We start from the raw sequence: 9,666 nt of genomic DNA on the forward strand, positions 1-9,666 counted from the left end.
TCCCAGATCATTGCTCCAAGTCAAAAAAGCCTACAAAGAGCAAAAGGAGAAAGAAAAGCTAAACCAGAGAAAAGCAGCTGGGCATATTTTCTTGGCCTTTGTACCTGCATGCACATTTCAAATCTGCAGTTCTGCCCAGAAATACCTACCTGCAGAGTTAAACCTTTAAGCTGTTCTGTGCATTTGCCTTCAATCACACTAAATCAAGTTGGCTGTATCAAGAGCCCTGGACCCACACAGCACAGTGTGACGTGTTAGAAAGGAATGCATAAGTAGCCAAAAACCTGCACATCTTCTGAGGGAACTACTTCCAGTCCAGCACTGCAAATGCTAGTTTGTAATTCCTTGGTAATTATTTTCCAGAAGAATGAAAAGCTTGCTGCACACTCAATGAGATGTATTTAAACTGATTAACAGATTCATATACTAAATTACAAGCTCTGTCGTACCCAGACAAACACAGACTAAGAGATTAGGAAAACTAAAAATACATTCTTGAGAAGCAGAGGAAGATAAATATTAGACTATTCATTAGCTTATCCCTTACATTCCTAAGACATATTAGCACTTTTATTATAGCTTCTCTCTGTTCATTAAACAATTATATTAAACAACTGAAACCATTGAAAAAAACAGCAAAGGAATCACTTAAAGAATGGACATCATGAACCAGAAATATCCAATTAAACAAAGCATATTGGTGCAGTGTTTTCTGTTCACTACACCCACCGCTGCACACAGAAACACGGTGCAACTCTACCACTCACAGCTGTTAAAGCAATCATCTTGATAAAAGCATTGTTTTTTAAAAAAAAACCCAACATTATACCAGAAGTTTGTCTTCCAGTGAACTCTTCCGCTGGCCAGCAGTCTCTTAAGGACCAAATCTGTCTTGTAGAGACGAAGAAACAAAACCTAACCTTCTTGCTTTACCAAGAACATGAATTTCTACAGGCAGAACAGCCAACCTAATTTTCTCTTAAGGTGCTCTTACATCACCATCATGGTAACACCTGACTCTTCAATCCCACCTCACGGAACTCGTATGAGCCCCCATTTCACAAATGAACTTCCACAAAGGTGTGGCTGAAACTGCCTCAAAAATTCTAAATTAACTTAGCACGAGGTAGACATCGCCATGTGCGTGATATGACTCCTCACATCAGTTATAAAAGACCATAAAAGTACAGAAAGTTAATGTGTTTGTTTAAAGGATGTCATGTTAGGACAGGCAAGGAGACAGAACACAAAAGGGTTTGCTGTTTTTTCAAGTGGTCTTGATGGACAAGCCCAAATCAGAAGAAACCCTGAACATACCAGATTCAACAGCACAAGCATTTCCTCGCTCTGTCCTTGGCAGGAGCTCTGTGCGTTCCTTATTTGTGACAGGAAAGCTCTGAATTAAACTCCGAACGGCATGTTTTGTACGGAGAGCCAAGTCACAAGTCATGACTGCATGTGTTGGTTCTGACACATCCTTCTTCCTTACAGTCAAGTATCGATTTGCTCCTTTTCTGTGAGGGGGGAGAAGAAAACATATTGTAGAAATAAGTAACCTTTTATCTGTCAAGGTGTAAGGTTCTATTCAAAACCTTTGGAAAAAAGACAGAAATCATGGTGAGAAGCCTTTTTTATGGAGCCATGAAATTAATGAAATATAAAAGCAAGCCATTTCAAATTCATGTCACAAGTTTTTCTGAGCACACAAAAAGCAGTGAACAAAGATACTCATTTCTGTACCTAGTTTTAAGCTTTTTTCTCTAATACTATTCCTCACAACAGAGTAGGGTATGTTGCAAATGTGGATCATTTCATCATCAGTCATGAAATGCCATTAATCTGCACAAAAAAAACTGGACCGCAACTTACCCTTTGCTTTTAGATACCAGCCCAAGAGACTGACAGAAGCGGTGAACAAACGCTCTTTCAGTACTAGTGAAACTAGAAGGAAATTCCATCTCTAGAATGAAAAATAATAAAACAACAGCAACAATGCAACAGGCAGTATTCTTAACATATCACCTCAATAATACAGAATCACAGAATTGTTAGGATTGGAAGGAACCTCTGGAGATCACCCAGTCCAACCACCCTGTCAAGACAGAGGTGCCTGGAGCAGGTGACAGGAACACATCCAGCTGGGTTTGGGATGTCTCCAGAGGGGGAGACTCCATGCCCTTCCCAGGCAGTTGTTCCTGAGCTCTGCCACCCTCCATGGGAAAAAATTCTTCCTCATGTTGAGGTGGAACTTCTTGTGTTTTAATTGATGGCCACTGCTCCTTGTCCTGTCACCAAAAAGAGTCTGGCACCATCCTGGCACTTGCGTTGGAGCTCTTTATATGCATTAACGAGATTCCCTCCCGGTTGTCTCTAGGCTAAACACGCGCAGCTCCCCCATCTCTCCCTATCAGAGACGCTACAGAACCCTCATTATCTCTGGCCCCTGCTGGACCCTCTCCAGCAGCTCTTTGTCCTGAGGAGCGCAAAAGTGGACACAGCGCCCCAGCTGCGCCTCACCGGGGCCGGGCAGACGGACAGGATTCCCTCACCGACCTCTGCCAGCTCCCTCCCAACACCCGCAGGGTCCCCCGGGCCGGGCTGTGCCGCGCACCCGCCTCGTCCCCGCTCCGGAACCGCTCCAGGGCGAGCTGCACCGCCATCTGCACCTCCTCGTCCACGCCGACCTCCCTCAGGGCCTCGCCTCGGGCGCGCACCGAGGCGGCGGCTGCCGAGCCCCCCGCGGCCTCTCGGGGCTGCCGCCGCGGGACCCGCCTGTGTCGCGACATGCCTCCGAGACCCCCTCACAGGGTCCCGAGACAGCCGCAACACCTGTCCGGCACCACCCGACACCAACCCCAGACCGCCCCACACCGGCCTGACACCGCCCCACACCGGCCCGACACCGCCCGATTCCTCCCGACTCCGCCTGCTTCCTCCCGACTCCGCCCAATTCCCCCCGACTCCGCCCGACACGGGCACGGCTCGGGGCCGCAGCTCCTCGGCCCCGGGGGCGACGCTGGCGGCAGGGCTGGGCCTGGATGGAGTCGCGGCCAGCCGGAATCCCCCCGGACGGAAGGAAATTGACTCCTTTTCTCCCGCTAGGGCCGTGGAGTGTGGGCATGTGCTGAGGGCTGTGCATGGCCGTTACCAGAAAGTGCATTAGTACCGTCTGGTCACGAGTCACGTGATTTAACTGAATGGCATTAAACGTAGGTGTGGTGAAGTTCATCTCAGCCCTCAGCCTCCTCACTCTGTAAAGTGGTATTTGCCCTTGATTTTAGATCCTCTTTTTCCACTGTCCTTTGACTTGACGCTGAGGAGATGAGCTAGAATAAACCCAAGCCGTGTTGGCACAGGGTTCGCTGTCGAAGGCTGCTGCTTTGGAAACATCAGTCAGTCACAAGGAGAGTACTTTGAAGAACACACTACTCAGTTGCGAACGTAAGTGGAGAGTTAGAAAAGAAACACTCCCTGTCTGATGTAGCTGGCTGAAAAACAGTTCTTAGGAGACCTGTAGCAAAGCTGTGTACAAAGCTGTTTTCAGCATAGTTTTGCACTAAAAGGTTGCACTGGAGCTGAAGGATTGATCTGTTCTAAGGTTACTTTTAATTTTTTTTTCAGATTTTCAGTCCAAGTACCTGCCTGTATATCTTCAACTAAGTACATAGTGCTAGTCCCTCATAGCTGTTTCCTGTGACGTTTGGTGCTGTCACCTCAGAGCACGTCACATTTATTATGGAAAATTAAACACTTCAGATGAACTAGATGAGGATTCCGCTTATCCTTGGTACCAACAGTAATAAATGAGAATTCTTAACTCATTTGAAAGAGTCATATCAGAAATCTTTAATTCTGAACCCAGATCTGTTACCAGTTTCTGTCTCTTAACAGCATCATCTTGCCTTCCTACAGAAGAAAACCCCCATGATTCTGAAAAATGATTCCTCAGGCTCAATTCTGCTCTCCATTCGCAATCCTGTGAATTATACAGCATGCAGAGGTAACAGATGTCTGTTGGGTTATGTCTTATCTATATGGCTAAGCGTGGGGTGAAGCCTGAGTGCGTCCTGCATGATAAACTTTTTAATACATGCCTTGCTTCATTCACTGCTTCTTTGACTCCCTGATGCTGTTAAGAAGGGTTAAAACATAGGAGAGTTCAGTCACCCCTGCACTGCGTGCTGCAGCCCTGCTAAATACTGAATTGCAGTCTGCACTCAGCATATGAAAAAACATGAGCAAAGACAGAATTGGGCTTACCCAAGTTCTTAGATGTGGAGGTTTACAATGACTCTTTACACAAATTCTCATAATAAAATTTACTAGCTGTGGATTTTCTTAATAGAATTAACAACCTATAGGTCTTTAAAAATTCCTTTTTCATGATTGGCCTCAGCAATACCTTCTGGCTAATTTATACTCAAAACATGTAACTCCATGAATAAGAATTATTTCCTTCTGTTGGCATATGTCAAAATGCCCACATATTTTTGTTATAAGAAGAATTAGGAGGCAGTACAGTTTTATGCAAAAATACATCTGCATGTTTAAATACAATTAGGCATTCTGATTTTACCCTCCCTAGAGGCACTTTTATTACGTACAGGTTTTGCTGACTTCTTTTTAGTTTGCAGGATATTTTCTCTCTTGAAAATACTCTTGTATTCCACAAAAGATGCCAGTACTAAGAGAAAAAGAACTGCAAAGTCAGTTTGTGAAACAACATTATCTATGATATACCGACTGTGTTAGATTGTGTCAGATTTGACTGCAAAATAGCCTTTTTGGGGTTTTGTTTGTTGAGATTTTTTAAAACATTTTAAGTGTTGTAAGACTTACTAGCTTTTGAAATACTATGCAAGGATCATTGCTAAGCTAATACTATTTGTCAAGGGCAGGTTAATGAAAGAGCACAAAAATAATTTCTATTTTCCATTCCTTGATTACAAAAGAAAAATGGTATTGCAGTATGTGGGATTTTTTTAAGCATCATACTAAATTTGTAACCAGATAGCTGTTAGCTGTTATGACTATTAATGATCCCATCAAATAATTACGTATTTACACACATTTCGGGAAGTAAAACTGATGTCAAATTATAATGAGAGATATTTATTTAATAAATTAACTGCAGTGAAAATGGCCATCTCTTGCTTTACTGCACATAACTGTATACACTGAGACTTTCCCGGAATGTTTGCTGCTGATGTGGGCTCTATCTGGGTGATTGCCTCCTCCCCATTTATGCCACCTCTCCTTTATCTACTGACACATAATTTCTTATTTATCTGTTTTTTCCACTTCCCTTATTCACTTCAAATTTTATTTATTTTTGAGACATCAAGGAAAATGACTTTTGATCAGTTCTGTCCTTGTAAAACAACCTGTCTTGGGTCCTCAATTTGCAGCAGTCCAAAGCTTGGGCTGCTTAACTTCCAGTGGAAAAATCTAACCCTTCAGTGGAGCTCAGGGCATCCAGAGAGTTCAGCAATACATTCAGAATGAAGGCTGGGAAGAGCATGATTCCCAACAGGGTCAAGTATGCCCCAGTTCTTCCCACAACTTTTTCCACTACTCCTTACTCCTGAATTGAGGAGCTGTAGTTTCCAGGGTGAGCAAATGGCAGAGGACAGGAGGGAGAGTGGAATGATCCTGTGCTAACAGATCTTACTGTATCTAGAACATGTTACAAAGGCAGCATGAAAACTGCACGGATCAGATGTTTTGTGAGCTGGAAGGGTAGACTGAAGGCAAAAGGATTTCAATCCTGTGATTCATGTGCTTGTGTCTTTCCTCAAACTGGAACTGAGTGGAACTGATGTGCTCCTACAGAGATTGATTTATCCAGAATGCAATTTCCTCTTAGAATACTGTTTCCCTGAAATATTTGGACCAAAATGATACCTGTGTTGCAGAAATTTCCTGGAGAACAGAACATATTTAACTATTGCAGCTATCAGCAGCCTGCAGAAAAATGTTCTTGAAGTTACCTGATAGTCACAGTCTACACAAAGAGCATTTATCTTTACAAGTGCCCCCACTTTTTTCAATCAAAGTAGTATTTTGTTAACAGAGATACAGCTTCAAAGAATATACTTTGATAAAAAATAGTGGAAATATTCTATATCTTTGTTTACATGTATATAAAAGAAATGAGGAAAGAAACTTTTAACTTTCTGTCACGTATGCAGATCCAAATTGTGAATCCATTTGTAGGATCCAGGAATAGCAGCCTGTTTTGAGTAGGACAGCAGTTTAGGATATTTTTTTGAAAAAGGTCAAACCTGTTCTCATTTATATGAATCATCATCACGAAAAAGTAGACTTTTTAAAAAACAACAGTTTTACAAGGTAGTTGAGCATTTACAAAGGTGAAGAATTAGCAGGAAGCTTCTCCAAAGAGGCATTAATATTCTATCTTAAAATTAATATTCCATCTAAAACATTTTCAGTCCTATATAAAAAAATCTCAGTTTTGCACATCACTCTTTGGAGCAGAAGGAAAAAAATCAGAAAAATTCTCCTCACTGAAAAAAAAGAAAAAAAAAATTTTTTCTGAATATACTGTTTTAAGAGTTTTCAAACAGCTCTGCTTGCTAAGAATTCCACAGTAAAGGCTGCACAAGACTTATATTTCTAGATGGAGCTTGAAATTCTAGATGTGTGATGTGAAGTGGATCTAAACAAAGTAATGTGAGGCAGGTACTACAGTGACTTCAGACACAAGATTTTGATGAGAATTTAACTAGCAATTTCCTAGCTAAACCATGACTTTGTCACCAGCAGATGCACTTTGCTGTACACAATGGTTTTAAATAACCTTCATTTGAACTCATCTGTCTGTTACTTTAAATTTTGTTACGGTGAAGATCAATAAACAAAGCTGGCCTTTATCTGAAGCCTACTGAAATAAAGGATAATCTCTCCTTTGATACCACCAGGCATGACTTTTGATCATTTTGTACGTCAAAATCTTCAGTCTGAATACCTAAGCAGTGGCAGCAAGGAGAATAGCTAATTCCCCCATCACCTTACAGCAACATCAAAAGTATGCATTTTGTAAGTTACATCATCGAAAATAAAGTGCATTTTTAATTTCACTTCCCTAATTTAAAAATTAAAAAAAAAAAACCAACCCAAAAGTAAGTTTATGTAGGAAATCACTGTTACTCAGCCCTTACATTGCTTGGGCATGGATGATACAGGCTAGGCACAGATTTAGATCCGGGCATGTCATGCATGTCTGAGTAGCTTGGTGTACATGTGCAAAGTCATGTGATGTGAGAGTGCCCGGTGGCCAAACCAGCTCCACGCCAGTCCCATATCCCAGCCTGGCCTTTGTTGTCCCCAGGGAGGTGTCGGATAGCTTGACCTGGCTGCGATGGCTGGATGGGTCCTGGCTGCCACACCCTGCCATGCCTTCGCAGGCAGCCCCCGCAACCTCTGGCTGCTCAGCCCCCCGAGATTTTGACGGTAACACTGACACAACACACCATGGATTGGGATCTGACCTGATCTGCAGAGAGTCCAGGTGATTAGAAATTATAAGTCCAATTGTATTATAAATTCCCTACTATGCTACTTACAGATGGGACTATGTTGCCTCTGCTTGTAGAAATCCTGTGCCATTCTAATCATAAATTCTCTTCTATACCAGTCATAACATCCTGTTAAGAAAACAAAGCTTTAATGGCAACTATGATTCAGTGCCACTGTCACTCTGCCTATATCCCTAAGAGAACCCATCTGTGTTGGGTGACAGTGTCACTCAGTGAAATGTCTGTTAAACAAGAACCTCATGGAGCAACAGAGACCTTTTTAGCAATAGTGTGAAAAGGGCTAGATGCAGTATGTATGAAATGGAAAGGGATAGTATTGTGGGCAGTTGGACTCCTGATGCTGAGGAAGTTCTGCATTGCACCTTGGTAAGTAACCTTGATCAAAGGATTATTACTAAATGAAAACTTCCTGCTTGAAAATCAAGTTACTGTTTGTTTTCTTGGTGGGTTTTGAAAGAGGGTAATTGAAAAGTGCTATGGCTGAATGTTATGTAGAAGAAAATTTTTCTCTTTTTTTTGGTCAATTGATTTTGGTGATTTGGCAGCATTTTATGCAGAGTGATTTAAGCTGTTTTCTACTGCAAAACCATCTTGAATTTAATTTCAAGAGATTTACAATGCTGTCTTGGTTTGAAAACAAACCAGTGGGAGATCACAAGTCAAGACTGAAATTAAAAATAAGTGAAATAATACAAGGAAAAGCACTGACAAAGTCAGATACAATTTAACACCCTGTTAGGGTGGTAGTAGCAGTCTAACTGAAGTAGTCTAGTTGAAGTGGTGATCCTGTGAAGGTCTAGTCTCCAGCTGAAGATCCAGTGGTAGCTCTGGTCTTCTGGGAACCCAGTAGACAGGGCTAGCTCAGGCAGTTCTAAGGCCAGGTTATATCTAGGTGGGAACACCTGGCTCCTCCCCCCTCGGCAGAGCATCTCACAATGGGATGAGATAAGTCCATGAGTCACAGGGTGGGTCTTTGATGGCCCATTGCCTGTCATGCGGGGTGGGTCATTAGCAGCTGGTAACAGCTAAGGGATGGCTCATTGCCAGTCATCTGGAGTGGGTCATTAGCAGGTGATAGCAGCTAACGGCCCACAGCTGGTGGTAATAGAATACTTAACTATATCTATATTGCAACTTAGGACATTATCTACCCCTTATTTTATTACTATCTAGACAGTTTTCACTTAAGATAAGGTCTCTTTGTGGGACACAACAGGTTTCTCTATCTGCTTGCATCACCCACCAAATATACTCAGGTCTTTGGGCAAAAACAACCCCACGGATGGGCTTGCCTTTGCCTGAGGTGGGATTAATCTAAACAGCTTTTCTTAAAAAAACTTCTTATGTGTATCACAGGGACTTTATCTCCATCTACTGTGTGCAAAGGTTTGGACTGGGCAGGACTGGCTCGATTGATAGAGCCTCTTGTGTTAACTATCTAGGTGGCTTTTGCTAAGTTCAGTTTTTAATTTTTGAAGGTTCCCCCGCCAAGTGCTTTTAAAGTTGTTTTAAGTAGTCTATTGCACCGTTCAACTTTCCTGGCAGCTGGTGCATGATAGGGGATATGGTATATCCATTCAATTTCGTGTTCTTTAGCTTAGGTGCTTATGAGGCCATTCTTAAAATGGGTTTTATTGTCAGACTCGATTCTCTCAGGGGTATTATGTATTATGTCTCTACAGGACTTGCTTTTCTAGACCTAAGATGGTGTTCTGGGCAGTAGCATGAGGCACAGGGTAGGTCTCTAACTATCCTGTGGTTGCTTCCACCATGGTCAACACGTAGCGCTTTTTTTGGCGGGTTTGGGGAAGTGTGATGTAGTCAACTTGCCATACTTTCCCATACTTGTACTTTGACTATCGTCTACCATATCATAGAGGCTTCACCCGCTTGGCCTGTTTGATTGCAGCGCAAGTCTCACAGCTGTGGATGACCTGTGAGATGTTGTCCATGGTTAAGTTTATCCTTTGGTCACGAGCTCACCTGTATGTCACATCTCTCTCTTGATGACCAGAGGCATCATGGGCCCAACGAGCTAGAAATAATTCTCTTTTGTGCTGCCAGTCTAGATCTACCTGTGACACTTTCACCTTGGCAGCTCGGTCTA

At 42.5% G+C, this 9,666-nt stretch overlaps 1 protein-coding gene across 4 annotated transcripts in view; it reads right to left on the reverse strand.

Moving 5' to 3' along the window:
• Positions 1-2,918, reverse strand: part of YTHDC2 (YTH N6-methyladenosine RNA binding protein C2) — a 28,881-nt gene extending 25,963 nt beyond the window's left edge. For 2 of the 4 annotated variants that reach the window (XM_085041997.1, XM_085041996.1), the window contains exons 1-3: positions 2,612-2,918; positions 1,870-1,960; positions 1,318-1,514 (exon numbers count right to left, since the gene is read on the reverse strand). In XM_085041997.1, coding sequence (XP_084898123.1) covers positions 1,318-1,514; positions 1,870-1,960; positions 2,612-2,786 — 463 coding nt within the window. In that variant the 5' untranslated portion in view covers positions 2,787-2,918. Of the gene's footprint in view, positions 1-1,317; positions 1,515-1,869; positions 1,961-2,611 lie in introns of those variants that run through there. The other 2 variants (XM_085041993.1, XM_085041998.1) reach the window with 2 other exon arrangements.
• Between the last annotated feature and the right edge of the window lie 6,748 nt (positions 2,919-9,666).

Source organism: Lichenostomus cassidix, chromosome Z, assembly GCF_008360975.1.
Source record: "Lichenostomus cassidix isolate B80296 chromosome Z, HeHo_3.0, whole genome shotgun sequence".
NCBI lineage: Eukaryota > Metazoa > Chordata > Aves > Passeriformes > Meliphagidae > Lichenostomus > Lichenostomus cassidix.